The sequence below is a fragment of the Paramormyrops kingsleyae genome, chromosome 4 (genome assembly GCF_048594095.1).
Source record: "Paramormyrops kingsleyae isolate MSU_618 chromosome 4, PKINGS_0.4, whole genome shotgun sequence".
In the NCBI taxonomy this organism is placed as follows: domain Eukaryota; kingdom Metazoa; phylum Chordata; class Actinopteri; order Osteoglossiformes; family Mormyridae; genus Paramormyrops; species Paramormyrops kingsleyae.
The window spans coordinates 17,398,279-17,422,379 of record NC_132800.1 but is presented as its reverse complement, the minus strand read 5'-3'; the positions used below and the strand labels follow the sequence as shown (position 1 = coordinate 17,422,379).

At 43.2% G+C, this 24,101-nt stretch overlaps 1 protein-coding gene and 1 long non-coding RNA gene across 2 annotated transcripts; one reads left to right on the top strand and one right to left on the bottom strand.

The window, feature by feature from the left end:
- Window positions 1-1,211: 1,211 nt before the first annotated feature.
- Window positions 1,212-23,931, top strand: LOC111847231 (tyrosine-protein kinase Lyn-like). Its single transcript, XM_023818230.2, has 13 exons — window positions 1,212-1,557; window positions 11,735-11,808; window positions 13,289-13,346; window positions 13,435-13,525; window positions 13,971-14,069; window positions 15,318-15,421; window positions 15,986-16,135; window positions 16,209-16,361; window positions 18,575-18,757; window positions 19,874-19,950; window positions 22,284-22,437; window positions 22,792-22,923; window positions 23,212-23,931. Exons 1-13 carry the CDS (start codon window positions 1,554-1,556, stop codon window positions 23,412-23,414), a joined length of 1,482 nt encoding a protein of 493 aa, XP_023673998.2. The 5' UTR covers window positions 1,212-1,553; the 3' UTR covers window positions 23,415-23,931.
- On the bottom strand, window positions 6,372-8,364 carry LOC140588941 (uncharacterized). The gene is made up of 3 exons (XR_011990170.1): window positions 8,066-8,364; window positions 7,426-7,640; window positions 6,372-7,332 (listed from the first exon to the last, which is right to left on the bottom strand). It is a non-coding gene; the product is annotated as an uncharacterized lncRNA (long non-coding RNA).
- Window positions 23,932-24,101: the final 170 nt, after the last annotated feature.

Below are 24,101 nucleotides of genomic sequence, written 5' to 3'. Positions count from 1 at the left end.
CCAGGCAACAGTACACTGCAGTACAGTAAAAGGTGATGTAACAATTCCGGCATTACACCTAAGTTATGATTAATATCATAACAGCACTATATCATCACAGCTATCAGCTGCCTTATTACTAAAACATAGAAACATCCTGTAAATTTCTTATTCACACTTGTCCTGTCCTGTCAGACTCACGCTCTCCTAATTAATTCAAGGGCTGATAAATGCAAAAGCAAAGAAGGTTTTTGTACTTTTGCAATCATCCATCCATCCATCCATCCATGTTTTATACCGGCTTGTCTTATGCCGGGTTGTGGGGATCCGGGTCTATCCTTACGTAACACCTTTAAATCTACTAAAAGGGCAGTGCAAAGACACCGAGGGGCGGGTGGGGGCGGCTGGGGGCCCCTTTGGTAAAACCTTCCGACGGGAGGTCCCCCATCAATCCAATGCCGACCAGGGGTCCCTTTCGGTAAAACGTGATCGAGAAAAACCACTCAGGAGCTCAAAAGGGGGCGCTTTCAATCGTTTGGGGAAAGGGAGCAGGTTCCTGTATACTAATGTTATTTCGGTCGGACTGAGAATATTTCAGTCAATGCTTATAGCCTGAAAACCCGAAAATGTTAAAACTTTCAAAGGAACTGGCTTCTAAAAATTAGTTCGCCTTTCGTCGCTTAAACATTGTTCATTGTCTCAGAATTGATGGTGTCCAAGATTGTAGTCTTCAGATCTCATTTCGTCTTCATATGAATGACTATAGCAAAAGCACCCAGTTCTATAAATGGCACGAAACGTAACGGTATATTGAAAATGTGTTTCCCCCCTCTGTTTTGAGCGTCATTACAGAGCTCAAGCTGCACATGTGCACTATTTTTCAAAAATCTGCTTCTGTTCAGAAATTATAAAGAACACACGCGAGGGAAAGCGCAAGAATTTAAAAATAAATTACTCACAAAAAGCTCATCATTGCCCAGCGCACCACCACCAAAACCACACGCCTATAGGCTATGTCGTACATGAACAAAAACTTCGAAACAAATTACGAGACGATTAAGTAAAATTTAATAATTATTATATGCAAATGACAGTGTGTAGTCAGATAGGCCTATTAAAGAAATTGATCTATAGTGACTTAAATGCAGAACTTTGTATCTTACATGGACTTTGAAACATAGATCCTTAATCTAACCCCCCTCCTTCCCCCGACAGATGAGATATACTGGACAGGAAAAGCCGTCACTTTCACGGAGTCCCAGGGCGTCTCCTGACTACAGAGCCGACGTGGGCTGCGATCTCTCAGCAGCAACCTGTGAATTAGGCTATTAGTGCAAACACTGTGAGAAAGTCTTCATAAGAGGTGCTGTTATGCTAAGTAAATTACGAGACTGGACGGAGTATCAGGAAGTATGGCAGCGGCAACTCGGCAGAAAGTTGACTGTAGAGTTCCTCTTTCTGTAAGGTGCTAGATCGCCCCAGACCTCTCCGATTGCACTTTTAATAGCGGGATATAACGAAAAACAGCCTGGAAACAACGGGAAACAGCTGGGGAAGCATTCTGACCGTCTTTGATGGGTGAGAGACGCGTTAAGTTTTCAGTTTTTTATAATTCTTGTTTCCTTTTCGTAAGTTAATGGCACTTTACTCTGGTTACACCCACATCGATATCAGCTGTACCTACAGTAGCAATGGTCTTGACCTGCTTCGTGGTACACGATCGTTCCTTTTTTGAATTATTGCATTACATCTCTTTGTTTATGTCATTGGTTTATCAGTACATGCCACTTAAGTTAATAATGTTACTTTCTTCTCCTGTAACCCGGCACTTTAACTGTGACTCGAACATCATTCTAACACGTCTAAACGCTTTTGATACTGTGTGACTCTTTTTTCTGTCTAAGACCGGCTATTGACTTCGGATACATTAATGTTTTCAGAGGCAATGAGTGTCATGGGATTTTAAAACACCTAGAATATGGGTGCAGACCCAAACCCCTACATGAGATTCTTAATACCCTAATGAATGAAAATGCACCTGCCTGATGTGACGCTTCATATAACGATTCAAGGGCGTAGGAATGATTACAACATCGGCCTGAACCAAACCAACACTGAACCCGCCGCCCGCCTAAACACACGGTACCCAAATAAATATACCGACCATCAAGGGCATCACCAAGAAATACACAAGTTGATGTAATAATATTATTTAAAATTAGCCTACATTAAATATCTACGTGTCACCCAATAGTTCAAGTTTAATATTACTTTTATATTATTATCTTTCTATCGGAATAAAAATACGAATCACATTATAATGGATTCCGTTTTGTTTTAATATTAGCACATTTCCCGCTCTGAGCTGGACCTCTAACCTGGGTCTTCTGTTTAGCCAAAATGCAAAAGGGGCACATAATGAAATTTACTCTGCACTCACTTAACACCTAGTAGAAATATATCATATTTCACTGCTGCACCGGTGAAATCCCGAGACCTTTGACCAGATTTTAGTATCACCCTAAACAGGCCACAGCCCTGTTTCTATCCTTAACAGAATATGAAGCCGTCCTCACGAAGTGTGCAAATCATTACCGGCGGATTGTCGGTTTAATAAACGTGAATTAAATAAATCCACTAAACCACGAGAGTATTCTGTATAAGTAGTTTTGTAAATAATAGATGGATGAATATTGCCTTTCGAAATGAGCTTAAACTTAGTTAGACACTCAGCACGATCGGAAGCATGATCGGAGTACCGAGACACCTTGCATGCTGTTATTGAATTATATGTGTTGTCTGCGATGGGTTAGCGCCCATAGCTTCAGGCTACAGACCCTTGCGACCCTGCATAGGACAAGCGGGTAGAGAAGATGACTGGATGGGATGTGTTGTCTGCGATGGGTTAGCGCCCTGTGCTAGATTATGCCTTGTTTTGCTTGGATGGGGTCTAGATCCACACCACCCTGTACAGGACAAGCAAGTAATGAAAATGGATGTATGTATGTATGTATTGTGCTCAAAACAAGGAGTGTGTCTTTGTAAATTTTTCAGTGGGCCCCCAGTTGTGATGGGCCCGGGGGTCGATACTGTGTCCAGGGCGATTTTACCTGCTTCATCATTCCCAGTTCCACCCAGGCCCACCCATTGGACCATAACAAGTGTAAAAAAAATGGTGCATTCTGGGATATGTCATCTACTCTAAGAAGATAAGACATTAAACTCTCCCCCGGGGACCAAATGCAGCCGTGTGTCAAACTGGGGAAGTGTTTAACATTTTTACTGCACCAGAACCGAGGTCCACTGTTACAAGGTACAGTATTTGTAGCCGAAAATGGGTCAGAACATGCTCCAGTATCAGTTCGCAACCGCAGAGAGGAAGGGGTGTTAGAAGGATGCATAGCTTCCCCAAGAGCTCGGCGACATGTGGTTTGTGACATTTTGAAGCTATTAAGCCGCAGGCTCATAGTGGCTTGTGTTGTTTGCAATGGCTTCGTTGCCAGGTTGGCTTGCTATCTGATCATTCCAGAAAGAGTAACTGTACTCAGATTTTGGTACCGAGGAGAACTTCCAAACACATGGGAAGGCTTTGACCCACGCCGGACCGGAGGCTACTGCCGTTGGCCTCCGGAGATTTCAGTGTGCATTTTTTTTTTTCGGAGGAGGAAGTGTGATTTGCTTCTAAGGCAGCATTCGTCTCTGTAATCTCACCAAAACGCTGCTCCACGTTTCCTGGCAGTGCCCTAAAAATACCCCCGGCCTGACAGCCAGAATCCTTCAAAATAAAAGAGACAGGCAGGCATTTACATGCTCAAAGAGTTGCACTCGGCAGACATCGAGCTTGTGTGCTTCTGTGGTGTCTCACCTACTGACCACAGGGCTTTCAGTTTGTGCAATTAAGAAGATAAGAACGTTGGTAATGACTGTTAAACTGGTGTAGATATGTCTAAGGGAAGCCATAGTTCTTTGTGGAATTTATTTCTTAAATGTGTTTCTCTTAACGTCATTGACAAGGCCTGTTCAGGAATGGCCCGGAGCTCACGGAATGTTTAACTTTCTATTAATTATGTGTTAATTGAGTCTTTTTAAGAACCTTCTCAGATAATTAATACTATTGGTTGGTCAACAGTGCTGCACAGTCATATATATAAGAAATAACTGGGTCCAAACTCATACTTTACTAGGCTGATAGTGATTTTCCGTCCGTGTAGCACTCTGCACTAGGTTTTCATCCGTAGGAGCAAGTATTGTTTATAAACTTATTATTAATTATCTGTTACATTTTTAGCTACAAGTATTAAATAAATAATAAATAATTGTTTGATTCTTTGTGAATTAGTATCCCATCCAGGGTATACCCCAGCCTTACGTCTCCCAAATTATAGAAATGGTAATTAAATTATTAATAGGTAATGGACAGTACTGTAGGGCAGCATGGTGGTGCAGCGGTTAGCGCTGCTGCCTCACAGCAAGAAGGTTCTGGGTTCGATCCTGGGTCCTTTCTGTGTGGAGTTCGCACCCGTGTTCGTGTGGGTTTTTGCCGGGGGTCCGGTTTCCTCCCACGGTCCAAAAGCGTGCAGGATAGGCTGATTGGCGTGTCTAAATTGCCCCTGTAGTTGTGTGAATGTGTATGCCCTATGGTGTGTTGGTTCCCGCCTGTGCGCGTTGCTCACGGGATAGGCTCCAGGCCCCCCGCAACCCCAGTTGGGATTCAGCATTTATGATAATGGATGGATGGAACAGTACTGTGCAAAAGTGTCAGACAATCAAAGAAAGTGATTCTTAAATGATGTTCATTTTAGTGTAAAACTATGGTAGTGTGTCAAAGTGTGTCAGCTTATCAATTTCAGAGCCCCTCCTAAAGTCACCCCAGTATTTGCGATAATCATCCAGTATTTGCCAGATATCTGTTAATTCATCCACTAGCATTCCATGTTTGGCTAATCAATACATCACTGCTTAATTAATTAAGCTGGAGGTGAAATTTGACGCATACCTGGAATGGCTAGGATGCCCCTGAGGAGAGGTTTGGGAACCAAGTCTTTGTTCTTCTCACCGTCCAACATGATGTCAGTGATTTTTTTTTTGGAGAAACAAGAAATTCTTGTAACTGTTTGATTGTGTTATTAATTTGCATATATTCTAATGTTACATTGTGTGTGTGTGTTTTTTCTTTGCAAATATATGCTCACTGCACAGATAAATAGCCTTAAGCATTTCCTTTGACTGTCTTAGACTATTGCACAGTACAATAGTACCTGTATGTCATTTTAGCAACATAAGCACTTAAAATTATCCTGTGTTGTAAGCTCGGGTAGCTGTCGATTACACAAGTCTGGTTTAAAAACAGCAGTGTCATGTCACATCGTGTGGATTTAGTTCTCATAGTTTCGTGGAAATCCCAGGAAGCTGACCATCATCTGGCTGTTCTGATTCACTGGAAACTGAGTTTAAGAATATGTTTTTTTTTTTTTTTTTTTTTTTGGAGGGGGGGGGTGGGGGGGACCACCACTTTTGATTTCAAAGAGGATGGTTATTTAAAAAAAAAAAACAATTTGCATGAAGCTATTAGGAATGCATCATGTGGACCGTAAACCACAGAACACTTCTGAACAAGAGTAATGGCATAAGGCCAAGGTCTGTTTTATTTATATAGTATGTTTATCAGCCAAAGTGCTGTACAGGGTTAGGAAGAATATACAACAAAATAAAAAATAAATAAATAAAATGTTTAAAACAGCAAATGGAAAATAAACACAAATTAAGTGCCATTAAATGACCAACAGCCAACGAATAAAAATATGTATTTAAACAAGTCTTAGAAATCTTAGCGGAGGGGGATGAGCTAACGTGAGCGGGCAGGTTACTCCACAGTCTAGGAGCAGCAACAGCCGGCTGTGGTTCAGTCTTCGATTTAGGACAAGGAGCCAGCAGATTCAACTGGGCGAGCACTAGGAATAATGTGGAGCATATCAACAATTTACGAAGGAGCCTGACCATACGATGCCTTAAAAAGAATTAGGAAGACTTTCAAATCGCCTCTATATAATTGGCAGCTAATGCAGTGAGGCCTGTACAGTAGTAATCTGCTCTCTGTTCCTGGTGCCAGTCAGGGGACCGGCTGCGGAGTTTTGCACCAGCAGAAGACGGGAGAAAGACGTCTGAGGACTAGCTATGGACAGGGAATTAGCGAAATCCAGGCAAGAGGAAATAAAGGCATGGACGACTGTCTTGAGGTCTTTTCTTGTTAGAACAGATTTAAGCTTTACACTGTCCCTAAGCTGGGAACCCCCCCCGACCACTCCATTTATTTCGTTGTCAAATTTAAGAGACGAATCTAGATTTTTGATCTGAGTGCTCAGGTTACCTAAGAAAATAATTTCAGTTTCATTTAAATGGAAAAAAATCTTCTCGTCCAGCTCTTTACCTCAGCAGGACAGCAGGATAATATAGGGCTCCAGACCGCGACTAAAATGGTGGCATATGTGACCATATACTGAGAGTGTGCGAGTTAACATTTCAAGCGGTCACACCTGTGCAAGTGCTTGATAATCATTAGGATCTTTTGCTCCTGTAGGGGTAGGAGAGACTGGGGTAAGTTGAAGCAATTTTTACTTATAAAGTTCTTACAGGGAAATAAAACGAGACGGAAGTAAAATGAAAACGTGCTTTTATTTCAGGGTTTCTCCCATCAAATGAAATGATTGGAATGTATCTATGACAAATCTGCCCGAATTAAAATGATCTCTCAAAAAAAGTGCTGCTTTGGCTCAACTTACCCCGTTGCGATCAAAGTCATTGTGTGTCTGCGGCCAAACTGACCCACTGAGTTTTTTAAGCTTAAACATGAGTAACCTGGGCATAACTAAGCTTGCAAACATTTTCACAGATGTGAGCTTCTGAGAACAACCCACAGATTGTTTCCAAACTGAATTGAACAATACTAAACTCAGTTACTCAATATTCCAATCATCAAGGTTGCAGGGAAAAATGAACTGTTGCTCCCTCCTCGCTGTCTCTCCAGCCTTTTGAGGATGAGGTGGCTTCTTCAAAACCTCACTCAGTGGAAAAGATGCTTCATCCTTTTCCTTGAACGCAGAGGTGGGCTTCTCACTGCCAGATTTCCCCCGAATTCTTCTGAGAAATCTTGCGCTGACTTCATTGCCTTCAAGGCTCTCGACCAAGCCAATGTAATTGTAGCCGACCATAAGTTCAATGAAAGCTGTAGTCCTTCCCAAAGATGGTGCTTCAGGAATACGGCAGGAGAGATGATGGCGTGCCATAAAATTCTTGAAACAATCTCGACCTAAAAATTTGTGTTTTTATTTTTTCTTTTCTGTCTATCCTATGCTTCTGTATGAACCAGACAAGATACATTAGTCTGTGTTTACCTACTCACGTCATGTACTTTTTTTGCACACCCTATCTGCTAAACCCTTCTCTTACCAGTTCTTGGGGACAGGAATATTGTTTCTGTTTGCCAGTTCACAGCATTTCTTCGGAGTAAGGCCGTGGAACTGGTCAGCCAGCTTCTTAATATGGTCCACAAGCTCCTCCTCTACCTCGTCTGTGAAGATCCTCTTTGCTTCTGCTGTTCCACTGTATCCTACTGCTGTTACTTTCTTTGCCTCCCTCCTTTTATGTATCTGCTCAGTGTTGACCTGCCAATATTTTTGTCTTTTGCCACTGATCTGATGGATTTTCCGCGTGTCACATCAACAGCTGCTCTCTCCATTTCCATGAAAAACCAAACCAGTTGTATAGTACTACTTCAGAGCAATGACTGCACTTTGTTGACTTGTTGTGGGGTAGGTTGAACCAATGAGTCAATTTACCCCACAACCCTTGGTTCACTTTGCCCCATAGCCACCATTTTGGAAAAAAAATGGTCTATCTTAGCAGTTCAGGCTAATCCTTAGCAAAATGTTTCACATGGTTTAATGCATTATCAGATCAACAACACGTATAATATTTGTTTTAACACCTAGAAAAATGTGCTTCGGAATAACAGTCATTATTCCTGACATGTAGTAAATTTACTTTGAAAAGCAAAAAACATTTTTTTGTTAAAAAAAAAACTACTTACCAGCTCTTACATGTGCTTCTGTCCACCACAGCAAGCTAGAAATGATGAATGTTTCCTGAATTTATGGTCACATGACCAAAAATACGCACGTTCCCCTCCCCCCCACCGCTTTAACCAATTACGATTGAACTTTTTTTTCTTCTCATTTTTCACTCGTATATATACACATACATGGTATATGAATGACATCACTGCAGGATCTGGGTCTATACTATGGCCATTTATCGATTTGAAACTGAAATCACGATTTGAAACTGAGATTTAGGGTATGCATTATACAGCATGTCTGACCCAGGGTTTAAAATTTCGTGAGTTTTAAAAATCCACGCTGTACTATTTGTGTGACAGTGATTCGCTCCAATCAGAAGTGCCGTGCTCCTCGCGTGCCAGTCATGCTCGCCTATCAGAAGTGCCGTGCTCCTCGCGTGCCAGTCATGCTCGCCTATCAGAAGTGCCGTGCTCCTCGCGTGCCAGTCATGCTCGCCTATCAGAAGTGCCGTGCTCCTCGCGTGCCAGTAATGCTCGCCTATCAGAAGTGCCGTGCTCCTCGCGTGCCAGTCATGCTCGCCTATCAGAAGTGCCGTGCTCCTCGCGTGCCAGTCATGCTCGCCTATCAGAAGTGCCGTGCTCCTCGCGTGCCAGTAATGCTCACCAAACAGAAGTGGGCCAAGCCGACAGCGGATACGCCCGAAGGCACCAAACCCGAGGAACACGTTACATTCGTCTTGCAGGAAAACTATTGATTCCGCTGCTGGGCTACAAATGAATTAACTGTTTAGGTCCTATTATTAGGGGTCCAAGCAGCAGTAGCTGCAGGATCCAATTTTTTTTTTTTTACTGAAATTGTTTTATTTTTGTTTTATTTTATTTCATATCTTGAAGTTCTCATCCTTGCACAAATCCTTCAGCCTACTTTTTACAATTCAGTCACTAGTAATTCTTTTTTTTCATGTGAAACAAAACAACACTGAAAAAAAAAATGTTATTTGATGTCATTTTCAATATAAGCATTTAATTGAACAATCCGTTTTTATTTCATTTAGTCAGTTTTTTCTAATATGATTTGTGATATTATGTTCAGCACTTCTTATCGTTTTCCAGTCGGGAAACATTGATGTGAATAAATAAAACCATAATTAATTCTGAATTTCTGAAAAATGACTTTTTAAAAAAATCGAATAATATTGATATATATCGAGTATCGATACAGTAAGCTAAAATATCGAGATAGTGATTTACAGCAATATAAGTGAGTAAGAATTCCTGTGTACTGGTGCACAAAAGGCAAATAATGAATCTTGAATCTTGAGAAAGGGGGGGGGGGTATTTCAAATGGTAAGAATGTCACCCTATGACTCTACAAACAGTGGCATTAACCTTGAATATTTATGTCGAGTCCCTATATCTGGGCACAGTGAGAGTCTGCTGTCGCGGCCTTTATTTTGGACTGGGCAGGTACTTGTGTTTGTGTTGCCATGTACCAAGGGGGCAGCGTGTGGCCCGGCAGGATGGGATGCTGTGCGTGTCGCTGGTGATTTCACTGCTGGGCCCTTGATTTCCACATATCATAATGTGACTTGACTGCGGTGAGCAGACTAACATCCGGTGGGTTTTATGTCTGGGTGCACGAGAGGGGTGTAACGTTTCACGTTGGGAGTGCAAGTTGTACAACATCAAAACAGGTGGATATTATAACCTAATTGTTTTTTGTTAAATAGCTTCCCAGTTTCATCCATTATGAAGACAGTTCTTGTCGAGACACCCAGCTCTAACAGTAAAGCAGCTCCAGTCCATAAATTTAGTATTTAATTTTTTTTTGTCAGTTATGTAGGATTAATCCACAAATGTTCCCTCAATGGTGCAAACCACTCAGAGTTTTGATAAATACTAACACTGCCGGAAGAAACGCCCCAGAACTTTCCCTGGGGACCAAAAAGAATTGGTCAGACTGGTAGCATCAGGTCAGGCATTTATCCTGTGTTATCAAATCGTGCCTCGTAAAGGTGCAGAGAACATCCTATCATGGGACGGTTTTTAATCACTGCAAAGTAATTTCAAACGAGTAGCTACCCATCACTTTCTGACCATATACATTTATTTGCATGTATACAGTTTTTTTTTTTCGGTGGTTTGTTTACTCGTTTGATCATATATTCTTGTGACATTTGCTCGTTATGATAATTACAAACACTGCGCTTATGGTTGCGCGCACCCTGGATTGTAACATATAACCCACACAGACTCTGCCTCTTGCTGCTTATAATACAAAATATATATCTCTAGTTTTGCCATCTGAGTTTCGGGGTTGCTATGGGGATAGTATCCTTAAACTCATTTCTGCAGCAGCACATCCAAATGTATTATCTCTGTTTCTTATTCTGTAACAAGGAATCATTTAAGTCAAAGGTACTATAGGCTACACTAATTACATTTATTTAAAATCAGTGTACAATTGAGAAATCAGGGTCAGATAACCCCTAAAGCAGTTGGGTTTAAGGGCCTTGCTTAAGGCTTCAATGACCAATGCTGGGATTTGACCCCAACAACCTTCTGATTACAGGCACAGTGTCCCAACCCACTGGACTATTACTGCTAGTATAATGATGATGTGAATGAAGTAGCCCACTGTGCATATTCATTCCTAACAGCGCAGTGTGTAGCACTGTTGCTTCACACCTCCAGGGTTGGGGGTTTGAATCCTGCCTTTGTGTGTGTGTGGTAGTTGGTTGTCCTCCCGGTGTTGTGTGGGATTCTACTCCAATTTCCTTCAAAAATGTTCTGTTAAGCTAATTGGCGTCTCTAAATTGACTCCAGTGTTAGTCTATGAGCCCTGTGATGAATGTACTCCTTCCTGGGATAGGGTCCAGACCCCCTATGCAAGATGTTGGAAAATGGATTTCCCTGACGAAAACTCTTAAATAAAGCTCTTCTTGGTAATGTATTAAAGCATGAATCATGGATGCACACACATAATGTTACCAGAGTGACATGTTAGATGTGATTGGAAGGCTGTCGGTTCAGCTCTCAGGGCTGGTGCCTTGGCTGGGCCTTTCAGCGATGCAATTAATCCCCCGTTGGCCCTGGAGTGCTAGAGGGTGGCTGACCCTACAATCTAAGCCCCGAGCTTTGCACTCACTCCTGTATGAATCTGTGTGTCTCATGGAGAGCAGGATGGCGTAGGCAAAAAGACAGTTTTCCCACGGGGATCAATAAAGTGACTTTAGTGGCACTATTCTGTTCTCACCTTTCCATTTTACGCAGACATAAGGGTATGAGTTTGATGCCCCCTCCTGCATATGTGTTTCTTTGATCCACAGCAAGCTGTAGACCCTACCGAGGTTACAGTAGCTTGGAGAGAACAAAGGCTTCCCCCTGGACAGAATGCCAGTCAATCAAGGGGCACAAGGCAGGGGACACTGTGGGCACAATGCCAATTCATCATAGGGCATGTTCACTGGGCAATTTAAAAACACCAGATAGACCAACTGTTTGAACCACAGGAGGAGACCCACATGAAGCAGAGCATGCAAACTCTGCCCATGCTGAGCAGTCACGGGATTCGAGCCCATAACCCCTTTTTAACTCCATTATTGTTTAAAACTGCTGCAGGCTCTTTTTGCGTTTCCACCGCCTAGCTTGTCATTAACACCCTCCTTCCTGTTCCGACAGGAAACATGGGCTGTCAGAAGTCCAAGCTATCCGGGGAGCAGGGAACCGAAGCTGAAACAAAGAAGCACCAGCCCGTATGTACAGACCGGTGGGGGAAGTGTCCCCCCTGCAGGCCCGCCGTTCCCAGTAATGCAGAATGTATCTCATGCTTGTGTGTGATAACCAATCACATTGCGGTGGAGGTAGGTCCAAGCAAATAGAAGAGGCAGGACCAAAAGATCTGATTGGTTGGCCCCGCCTCCTCCTCAATCTGATTGGTTATCTCCCTAAGCTAATCATTTTTCATTTGTCTTCAGAATATTTTTGTCTAAGTAAAACTCCCACGAGCATATCTCATACAGCCATCATATTACATAATTATTACTCTGAACTTTGGTTCTTACCATTTCACCTATTGTCAAGATAACATATACCCCATATTTATTTAACAAAATACGGTTTGTATTTATTTTCATATTATTCATGATTCATTAAATATTTATGTCTGTCATCTATTCTCTGTGATATTATCATCATGGTGTTAAAATTACAGGAACCCCTCTGTCATCCACACACACATCAGGCACCCACGCTTGGACCTGGTAGTACTGGTCATTTCTGAAAAAGAGGAACCTCACTGGTTACTGTAAATGTCTTTGCTGTGAGATGAACCAAAGAACATATGTGTAACATATGACATCATGATTTTTCCAGTAACACTTCTAGCCCAAGACGGCTTATTAACTTGATTACTCAAAGACTGTTCTCTGCTTCCCAGACTCCCTTATAAACTCCTATATACTCAGACTGTCCTCTGTTACCCAGACTCCCTTATAAACTCATATATACTCAAAGACTGTTCTCTGTAACCCAGACTCCCTTATAAACTCATATATACTCAAAGACTGTCCTCTGTAACCCAGACTCCCTTATAAACTCATATATACTCAAAGACTGTCCTCTGTAACCCAGACTCCCTTATAAACTCATATATACTCAAAGACTGTCCTCTGTAACCCAGACTCCCTTATAAACTCATATATACTCAAAGACTGTCCTCTGTAACCCAGACTCCCTTATAAACTCATATATACTCAAAGACTGTCCTCTGTAACCCAGACTCCCTTATAAACTCACATATACTCAAAGACTGTCCTCTGTAACCCAGACTCCCTTATAAACTCATATATACTCAAAGACTGTCCTCTGTAACCCAGACTCCCTTATAAACTCATATATACTCAAAGACTGTCCTCTGTAACCCAGACTCCCTTATAAACTCACATATACTCAAAGACTGTCCTCTGTAACCCAGACTCCCTTATAAACTCATATATACTCAAAGACTCTCATCTGTAACCCAGACTCCCTTATAAACACATATATACTCAGACTGTCCTCTGTACCCCTGACTCCCTTATCAACTCTTATATACTCAAAGGCTATCATCTGTATCCCAGCTCCATTTCAATCTCAATGACTAAAGATTTCTATCAGGGGAATTAGTAGGACTTGTAGGAAATGAACTACAATGATTTACTTCTTGCCCATTGTGGATCTTGTTTATTCTTGTAGAAAAATTCAACTTCAGATGGCCTCCTTCTGCCAGGTCAAGTACTTGAGAAGATGGAAGGTGGGTTCACAGGGCTTTTTTCTGCATGGTTTAGGAGCACCCATTATGCCCTTTATGGAGATGAGTAACCCACGTCTTTCTGTGGCAGAGAAAATCGTGGTTGCTGTGTACCCGTATGAGGCCGTTCACCCCGACGACCTGGCATTCAAGAAAGGGGAGAAGCTGAAGGTGCTGGAGGAGTGAGTATTTACCATCCCCCCCGCCTCCAAATTGTGTCAGAGGTCTTGGGTGAGTCCCCTGGTGGACAATACGACCATGACGTGAATGTTCTCCGCCCTTTGCTGTTGAGTTCTCCGGAGGGAATAGCTCTAAATCAAACACCTTTCTCTTATCGGGGGTTCTGAGCTCTGCCTCCTAAATCGGCCCCTCGTCATTGGTTAGCTGAATACCTCACTGTCAAGTGACCACACATCCTGCACAGAAAAGCTTGTCCTCTTACATAAATCCTCGCTGTATTTGCTCTTTATTTACTGTAATGTCTGAATACGAAGTATCTGACCTCTGGGAGGACAGCCGTCTTCCTGTCCAGCTCCATATCCGACTTTGGCGTTTCCTTCGCTAACTTGCATAGTGGTGCTGCCTTTATATTGGGTTTTTGTGTGTCTTGTTTCCATTGGTTCACAGGAATGGGGAGTGGTGGAAAGCCATGTCTCTGACCACTAAGAAAGTGGGTTACATCCCCTACAATTACATCGCCGAGGCCGACACCATGGAGACGGAGGAGTAAGTCTGTGATTTGGGGAACACAGTGTATTGTATTGTATTGTATTTTATTGTATTATATTATATTATATTATATTATATTATATTATATTCATATTATATTGATTAATCCTCACTTCTCATCTAGAAATACTGTATGTCTTCATGTCATCATGTGAATAAATAGGGGTTTAGACTGTAAAAGAGTGGTTTTCGTTGTTAGGCCCACTGCAGTGTATGACTGCAGTGTATGACTGCAGTGTATGACTGCAGTGTATGACTCAGACTCCAGTTCTTAAATTGACTTCCGACTCGACTTGCAGCTTGTTATTTTTTGACTCGGACTTGACTAGTTGATAGCGACCTGTGAACAACTAGGGTCTTTAAGGCTCTGTTGAAACTTCTACACAGGCGAAGCACTGAGTGTATAACTCGCCCCGAACTGTCAAGGCGTTAAACACATCGCGATATGCGGCTACTCTCAGGACATGGAAAGTAGCGTGACGTCAGGCGGTATCAACACGCAACACGCTATTCTGTTTTGCCATTACCACGTACTACATGCCATACTACATATTGCGGACCTGATATGACAAAGCGTGGGATATTTTGAGTGCTACTCAAAGTTTAATTCTACATTAGAAGGCACCGCTTAAAATTAACCTGGGTTGTAAATTATGTGCAGCCTACATTGTGTTGTTACACACCCTGCAAACAAGGGACAGCCAGAGGCACGCGGCAAATCTCTCAGCGGAAACAAAGGGTAACGCTTCAGTCTAAGCCTCGCATTCGCTGTGATAGCATCGTGCATGTTTACACTAACTAAATACATATATATAGACAGTAAAAATACATTTAGACAATGATATACGGTAACAGTAATTATTATTATATACTAAAATACATTTAAAAATGATTTCTTATTAATTATTTTAATGTTAATAATAAACCATTAATACATTTAATTATAATAATATTGTCGGGCCCAGCGAGGACGGAACGGAGACAAAGGCGCACAAGCACTTTATGAACTATTCAAGTGGTGATTCCCCTGTAGTTCCATCAGTTACTAATTGGAAAAAACAAATAGGCAGTTAAATATTTGAGAAACAGTATAAATACAGTATAAATAGGAATCACGATGGAGACTTGAGACTTACCTCAGACTCAAAGTCAGAGACTTGAGACTCGACTTGGACTCTAATTTTGTGACTTGTGAACACCTCTGGCCCATTGTGTGTTTCTGAACTTCTCCGTGTTACATTTCAGCTGGTTTTTCAAGGATATCATCAGGAAAGACGCGGAAAGACAGCTTTTAGCCCCAGCAAATAAGGCGGGAGCCTTCCTCATCCGAGAGAGCGAGACATCGAAAGGTGAAACAGCCTCACCTTATGCATGGAAGCTTCCGTACAAAAAGGCCCTTAAACAGAGACCCCACTTCCTGAGAAGACCTTACAGGACTGTCGTCTTTAAAAATGCTAAGGGGGAAAGTAGTTTCCTCTGTAAATTTAGTTCATTTTTAAATCAAGATCTTTGTATTAGTCTTATGACGCTTAATTAAGACCATAGTACCAGCAATGCAAATGAAACAATTATAGTAGAAGAGCAAATTTCCAAAACTTACCCCTTTTTTTGCAAGAAACCAAAAGTCAGGCTTCCTCATCATTGTGACAGTGCCAGGAACCAAAAGTCACTCAGTCCCCATGTAGTCCAAGGAAGAACTTTCCTTACATTTCCAACAACGTATTCAGTGGACTGAGTGCGTTTTGGAAATTTGCTCCTCAGTCAAACACTATAATCATTCTAAAGTGTCTTGCATAACCTACTGCTTGGCTACTGTTGTGATGTGGGTTCACAGTTTACATGGACCTTCTCTTTGAAACTGGGCTGAGGTGCTGTTAGAAAAGGTCCAAGCCCATGTATTTGCTCCTGATCAGGAAGCTACTCGCTCTCGGTGCGTGACGTGGACAGCAACAACATGGGCGCGGTCAAGCATTACAAAATCCGCTCGCTCGACAACGGGGGCTACTACATCTCCCCCAGGCTCACTTTCCCCGACCTCAGCAGCATGGTGAAGCACTACCAGAGTAAGTGTCTCCGGTGGGGGGCGTGGGGGCGGGGTCACGGGCCGTGTGAGTGACGGGGCCGTGCGTCCCGCAGAGAATGCCGACGGACTCTGCCAGAAGCTGGAGAAGCCGTGCGCCAAGCCGAAGGCCCAGCAGCCCTGGGACAAGGACGCCTGGGAGATCTCCAAGGAGTCCATCAGGATGATAAAGAAGCTTGGAGCAGGACAGTTTGGAGAAGTGTGGATGGGTGAGGGGACGGCACAACGACAGGTCCAGGCCTGAGGACCGCAAACACACCTGTCACCCATCCATCCATCCATGCATTAATACATCCATTTGTCCATCCATCCATCCATCCATGCATTCATCATCCATCCATCCATAACCACTTATCCAGTAAGTCAAGGTCATGATGAACCTTGCTTTCATCTCTCCACCATCCCTCATCCATCTATCCATGCATTAATGCATCCGTCTGTCCATGCATTCATCTGCCAACCATCCATCTATCCGTCCATAACCACTTATCCAGTAAGTCAAGGTCTTGGTGAACCTGGAGCCTGTCTCAGGCAGCATAGGGCACAAGGCAGGGGACGCCAGTCCGTTACAGGACTCAAACACCCAAATACACACTCACATGCAGTCATACCCTGTGGGTAATTTAGAGACACCAGTTCACCAAACATTATTATTTTGCACCCTGGGAGGAGCCAGGAGGTGGGAATCAGTTCCTCAGCCCGGGAGGAACGAGGCTAAGGAGCTACTCGCTACGTTACTCACTAGGTTACTCACTTGGTTATCCCAATACACAGGAAAATGTGACCCTGATCTCCAGGCTTCCTGAACACAGCTAACTGGCTGCTGAAACTGAAGACAGACCATAGTTAACGAGGCACTTAATCTAAACACACTCATCATCTGTAAATGACTGGGCCTCGAGAGTAGAATGTGATGTTGGTACAGTCCCGTACATATGTTTCACTGGTGAATCAATCTATTTAGGACAGTTTCAGTTTTTAGTATGTGTGTGTGTCACACAATGCTGATACGAATCACCTCAGGAGATAACTATGACAATGAGTGGCCGAGCGCAAACCAGAGGCTGCCCCGTGCAGTGCCCCAGTGGCCGAGCGCAAACCAGAGGCTGCCCCGTGCAGTGCCCCAGTGGCCGAGCGCAAACCAGAGGCTGCCCCGTGCAGTGCCCCAGTCGCCGAGCGCAAACCAGAGTCTGCCCCGTGGATTATCTATGATGGGGTTTGTCGTGATTATTCATAGGATGTTTCAATTTCAGGAAGACGATGGCTTTGTGGACACCCACACCCCATGGGGGGAGGTTCCCAAACATGACCATACCTCGTTGTTTATCTTACATCCTGTAGGAATTGGCCAAGCCATCTGAATTTGTGTCTCTCCATTAAGGATTTTATTTTAATTGCTAACAAGGCAAACAATTTAGTATCTCCGGAGGTGCTGCTACGTATTCGGAGGCTGCTGATTAATCCCCGTTAATGCTGCAGTTTTTACTGAAGGATTAAGATGATCCTAGTCATTTAGCATTTTCTTCAATCCCACTGGATATCTTTTAAATATAAAACATGTTTAATATTCATAATTTTAAAGGCTTATATTATCAGTATTATTCGGAACATTTAGCTTTTTAATTATTATTATTATTATCATCATGATCATTATTATTATTCTTTCCTGTTTTGGATTAATGGGCGTTGTGGAGCAGTGTGACGAGTGTGATGAGTGTGAATTCAGGGGCTGCATCCTTCAGTCCATAATAGTCCAAACTAAGTAAATATACCAAGCACTCTGCAAAAAAACTCTACAAACTGATTGAGATCCTTATTCTTACCCTTATGCTGTTGGCTGTTTAACAAAGCTGGATAGAGCAGGGTTTCCTTTGGTAGCACTGCAGTCTCACACCTCCTGGGTTTCCCTGTTTGTCTTGTGCTTGTTCCTCAAGCTCTGTTTTTTCTGTATTCACGGCGTGCAAATAACACCCACTCTGAAGTCTTCCGTATGCCTGCTGCCCCTGCAGGAGCTCTGCCCCTCCCCCCTAATCTGTAGCACGTCCCTTATGATGGAACAGCTGTTCATTCAGCTGTTATTGTCATAGATCTCGTTTCTGTGGTGTTTTGTGGGATCCACGATTCTTGCAGAGTAGCTCAGTTTAAAACAATATAATGTACCTCTGGCTTGAGCTCTGTTCTGTCTGAGACAGAGTCTTGGTTCAACTGATGCCTTGTACTGAGTAAGAGGTTGGATGGATGGATGGATGGATGCATGGATAGTAGTGAATATTCAGCTAGGATGGCTTGTGACTCCTGGGATGAACACTTCCACTTGCCTTGCTCTTCTGCGCAGTGTGTTGAATGAGTGGCAGACATTGCGGGGTGTCAGGCCCCTCAAACGGCTGACCTTTAACCCCCCTTCCTCGTCACGGCCTTGCAGCATCTTACAAAAACAACACGACGGTGGCGGTGAAGACGCTGAAGCAGGGCACCATGTCGGTGGAGGCCTTCATGGAGGAGGCCAACCTGATGAAGACGCTGAGGCACGACCGGCTGGTGCGGCTCTACGCCGTGGTGACCAAGACCGAGCCCATCTACATCATCACCGAATTCATGGCCAATGGTAGCCTGACCGCTCCTGGCCTTCCGCCGACACACACCACACTCATCCCACGTTGTTAGGTACACCTAGCTGGTATCAGATTGGACCCACTTTCTTAGGTACACCTAGCTGGTATCAGATTGGACCCACTTTGTTAGGTACACCTAGCTGGTGTCAGATTGGACCCACTTTCTTAGGTACACCTAGCTGGTATCAGATTGGACCCACTTTGTTAGGTACACCTAGCTGGTATCAGATTGGACCCACTTTGTTAGGTACACCTAGCTGGTGTCAGATTGGACCCACTTTGTTAGGTACACCTAGCTGGTATCAGATTGGACCCACTTTTGCCCCCAGAACCAGTTCACATGTTGTGTGGTATTTCTGCACTTCTGGCCGTTGACATTATAAAATAGTTGTATTCATTCTTGTGAGTAAATTGGCTGGTCTTCATGTAAGCTATCGTATTCTGTACGAAAGACACAGGCAGGTTTTGAGACAGAGCAGCCAACACCCTTGGAGCAGTTGGGGTTAGGGTTCTTGCTCAATAGCCCAGTGATGACATCATCACTGCTGGCTTTACGATTCGAAACCACAACCTTCCAGACACAGATATTTAACCTGCTTAGACCATCCCAAGTCTGGCCGTCCTCCAGTCTTCTCTCATTAACAAGGTGTCCGCAACCACAGAGCTGCCCCTGACTAGATGTTATTTGTTCCTCACGCCATCCTCTGTAAACCCCAGACAACGTAGTACGTGAAAATCCCAAAGTCACTTACAGTAACACACTCACCCTCCTAACCCTGTCTGCCTGCTGTAATATACAGCTGCAGTCGCGTGATTTTTGGGATTGTACGGCAAGATGTTTACCTTAACCATCTGGTTTATCGCACAAAGCGGCCATTGAGTCTGTACGTTTATAAAAAATTATTCATCAGTGCTGTTAGTGACATCATTATCCTGTGTGCTAATTTTGAATCACTCCTGTTTTCATACATCTGATAACTGTAAGATCCCCTGGGTGTGTGAAACGGGTCAGCACTGCATCACTGCCACCACTGTTTCTTATTTATAGACATACGGTCCATGTGCCTGCATGTTGCTGGATGTCCGTTCATCTGCGTCTCTTTTTTCAGGCAGTCTGCTAGACTTCCTAAAAAGCACCGACGGCAGGAAGGTGCTATTGCCCAAGCTCATCGATTTTTCTGCACAGGTACGAGCATTAGAGCAGAGATCGTGTCGGCCGGGCCGGAGCAAGGTCTTCCCGCTCGGCCGATGCGGTTTCCGCTCCATTCTGCATTTTTTTGAAGGACTGTCTCGTCAGTTTTTCCACCGCGAACCCAAAGCAGAAATCAAATTGCGTCACTGCCACCACCGGCCGCAGTCAAATGAGTGACGCTTCCTTAGTGATCGTAGTTTTTTCGTATTATTTATACGATCTTATTTATTCATACGTATGTGGGATTGTGCAAAAGTCAAAGGCTATTTATCTAGGTAGCAAGTGTATATCTCCACAAAAAAAAAACACAATTTCACATTAGAATGTATGCAAATTAAAAGTAAAAAAAAAAAAAAGCGAACAGGAATTTCTTCTGTTCTCCAAAAAGCCACTGATATTTTGTCGGATGCTTAGATGATCACTTCGGTTCCCAAACCTCTCCTCAGAGGCACCACAGCCATTTCATGTGTTTGTTAAATTTCACCACCAGCTCGCCTGCATGATTAATTTCATTATTTTAAAAAGTAAATCAACTTTTAGGTAGATAAACAGAATATACATGGGTGTGGTTGGGACAAATACAAGATGGAAAGTGTAGAGAGACTAAATTTTCTGCAAGTTCCTTACAATAGCAATACATGCTTCATCGAAGAACAATAAAGAAGTCTAGTGCCATCTAAAGCACAGATAAAGTGATAAAATAGTAACTTCAGGAGACAAGCACATGTGCCGTGGGCCGTGAGATCTTCTGTCCCGGCCTCTCAGTGATACCCCCCCCCCTGCCATCGCGTTAGGAGAAGCAGAATAGTAGTTTCCTGAACTGAGAGCGAAAGGGGACCTCGGGTTTCAGGGGAAGTGAAATCGCAGTCAGGTCACCATGGTGACCAGTTATTCATCATTACAGTACATTCTGACTTTCTTGGAAGCTAAACGGCACTGTGAGATGACAGTGTGCAACCTTTCTTATAGTTATATATTTTTACTATTTATATTTAATATAAACATTACTTTATTTAAGCTGGCACCTTTGTCCAAAGCAATATACAATTGAAAGAGTAAGACCAGTCAGTCCCTGGAGCAACTGGGGGGGGGGGGTTAAGGGCTTTCCTCAGGGGTCCAATGGTGACATCACTCCATTGTCACTGGGATTTGAAGCAGGAACCTTCTGATCACTGGCAAGCAGTCCTAAACCACTGAGCCACACACCAGCCCCCCTGGTTATAATATTTTACGATGTATATGCTAGATGTAATATTTCATGTACTAGAATGGCTCAATGGGCAGTACTTCAAGGTTGTGGGTTCAAATCCCACTGCTGTAAAATCCCACTGTATGCTCTCCCCATGTTGTGCAGGTTTTCTCAGCATATTCTAGTTTCCTCCAAAATTATGTGGTTCATTGAATCTTGGAATTCTGTGCCCCCTCCCCAAGATTAACAAGGATTTAGTCTGGGGTATTCTCATGTTTTCTGGTTCTAGCCCCTAGATAAGGATGGGTTTTATATTATACAGAACCAGTTAATAGTCTGGACACACCTGCCTTTAATACATTTGTCTCTTTTTTATTCACTTCATGGTAAAAGGCAAGACAATGAAGTGCTATAATATATGTCGAGTACTGAATGGACCAAGGGCGCTTTTCCACTGCACCAGGTACCATACATTTGGTACTTCAATCAAATACCAAAAGGACGATACTTCAAGGTGTTGGTTTTCCACTGGCATAAAAACTGGTATCGGTGGCGAATGACACCACAATTTGAAGTGGGGTATTTTGTACTGAATTTGAAAAATGGCTGTAGTATATTATAGGACTGGGCGATGTGCATTATTAATTCCAACATCACGTGTTTCGTACATGCAGTTCTCACATTGCCAGGACCGCGGTAATCAGCTGGGTTGAGGTCAGGCTTTTTCATACTTTCTATCTTACTCTTTAATCCAGCTCATCCCAAAGCTATAGGGTTTAGGTTGGGGGGGGGGACTGTGGGGGCCAGGTCATCTGTCACAGCACTCCACCTCTTTCCTTGTTCATAATACAGTACTTACATCACTTTGAGGTGAGTTTAGGTGTGCATTATCTTGTTGAAAAACAAATGATTTTCAGTAGGTGTGGCCATACTTTCACTTATGCATTGCCTATAAGCTGAATGGATGTGAATGGATTATAATCTTATATGCTTACAGTGAAGCCATCATAACAAACACAGCTTTGATCCAGAGTCGGCTGATATGTACTGAGGATATAATTAAGAGTCAGGCACCGTTGAGCTGCTTGGAGAAGCCAACACACATTTGGCTCAGATTTGTCTGTCGCTGTGGTCGCAGATCGCCGAGGGCATGGCCTACATCGAGAAGAAGCACTACATTCACAGGGACCTGCGGGCTGCCAACGTCCTCGTCTCCGACTGCCTGCTGTGCAAAATCGCTGATTTCGGCCTGGCGCGCATCATCGAGGATAACGAGTACACTGCAAGAGAGGGTATGCTTTCTGACATCACATTTAAGATGTTTAACATGATATATGGGGGCGGGGCCATGGGGATACTGCCCGTAGCGGATAGCTGATTGGACCCCAGAATGCCACCTCCTCTGTCACTCACTAGCTCAAAATATATCATTGGCTAGAATTGCCCCTGCTTTCAGATCACCGAAATGTCTTGTTTTACATAGATAGAGTGAGCTTTAGGGTGTGCTGGTATAGAAATATACAGTATACCTACTAGATAAACACCCAGAAAGACCAAATGGTGTGAAACCTTTATCACGACATTCGGTCACTTTGATTGGCTACTCTGTTAACCCTCATCATAACGAAGCACTTGATTTGTTACAGGAGCAAAGTTCCCTATTAAATGGACCGCCCCAGAGGCCATTAACTATGGGTCGTTTACCATAAAGTCAGACATGTGGTCATTTGGAATCCTTCTATATGAAATCATCACATATGGAAAAAATCCTTATCCAGGTGAGTGAGCACGCAGAAAGATGCAGGAAGTTTACTTTCTTGTCTTTTCAGGGCAAAATCAATGACTGTATGTATTAGAGCGGCATCTAGTGGTGTGATTTTGCAACTGCAGGAAATTAACACTTTTTTGAAAATGTATGATTGATACAAACATATAGGATAGATTAAGCTGTCCTACATTATCTATACATATCTGTGTCCTTTTTCCACTAAAAGATTTAGTCAGAATGTGATCGTCTCAAAGTCTAAGTTTTAAATTGGTCCAAATGAAATGTCCTTTACACAAAGGCATGAGCAACAGTGAAGTTATGACGAATCTGCAGAAAGGATATCGAATGCCCATCCCTGAGGACTGTCCCGCCCAGCTCTACGAACTCATGACGACGTGCTGGAAGGACAAGCCAGAGGACAGGCCCACCTTCGACTACATGCAGAGTGTACTAGATGACTTTTACACAGCCACTGAGTCGCAGTACCAGCAGCAGCCATAGGTGGCGGTGCTGAGACAGCTCGGGATGGGACAAACGTTTGTGACTGACTGAAACACCCAATAATCGGACAACTGTAACCATTTGCTTTTATGCAAGCCAAAAAAAACTTTCGAAGGATGGAGCTAACCCAACAAACTGCTTTTCTATTTCCTATACCTTAAAGACTATGCCTTTGTCAATCATCCAACCAAATCCAACCTTCTCCAAGGACAAGTTACAAGGGCCGGTTCGGACCGCCTACAAGAGCGGCAAGGCAATGGGGGCTATCGGCAGGGAGAGGGTGCCACCTTATCTACATGTACAAGGAGCAAGACAGAGAGGAATGCCCCCCCCCCCCAAAAAAAAAAAGGGGAAAGATGACATGGCAAGCTAGAATTGCTCACTTTGGAATGTGGACCAAAAAAAAAAATGGTTTTGTATCAATACCTTTCCTGATTCCCATTGCCTAAACATTATAAGCCATGTTACAATTGCTGTAAATTAAACACTGTATATAAAGATTAATATAAGCTACTTATGCAATAATTTGTACTGATGTTCCAGAATTTTCAGGGAATCTCTAATATGAGCACCCTTAGGCTCTGCGTCCCCGTCCCCCCCCCAAACAGCTGAAGGTGAGAAGACTCCCAGCCTTCTATAATCCTGATTTCCCAGCATTCCAGTTTAACTGCTATGGTGACCAATCAG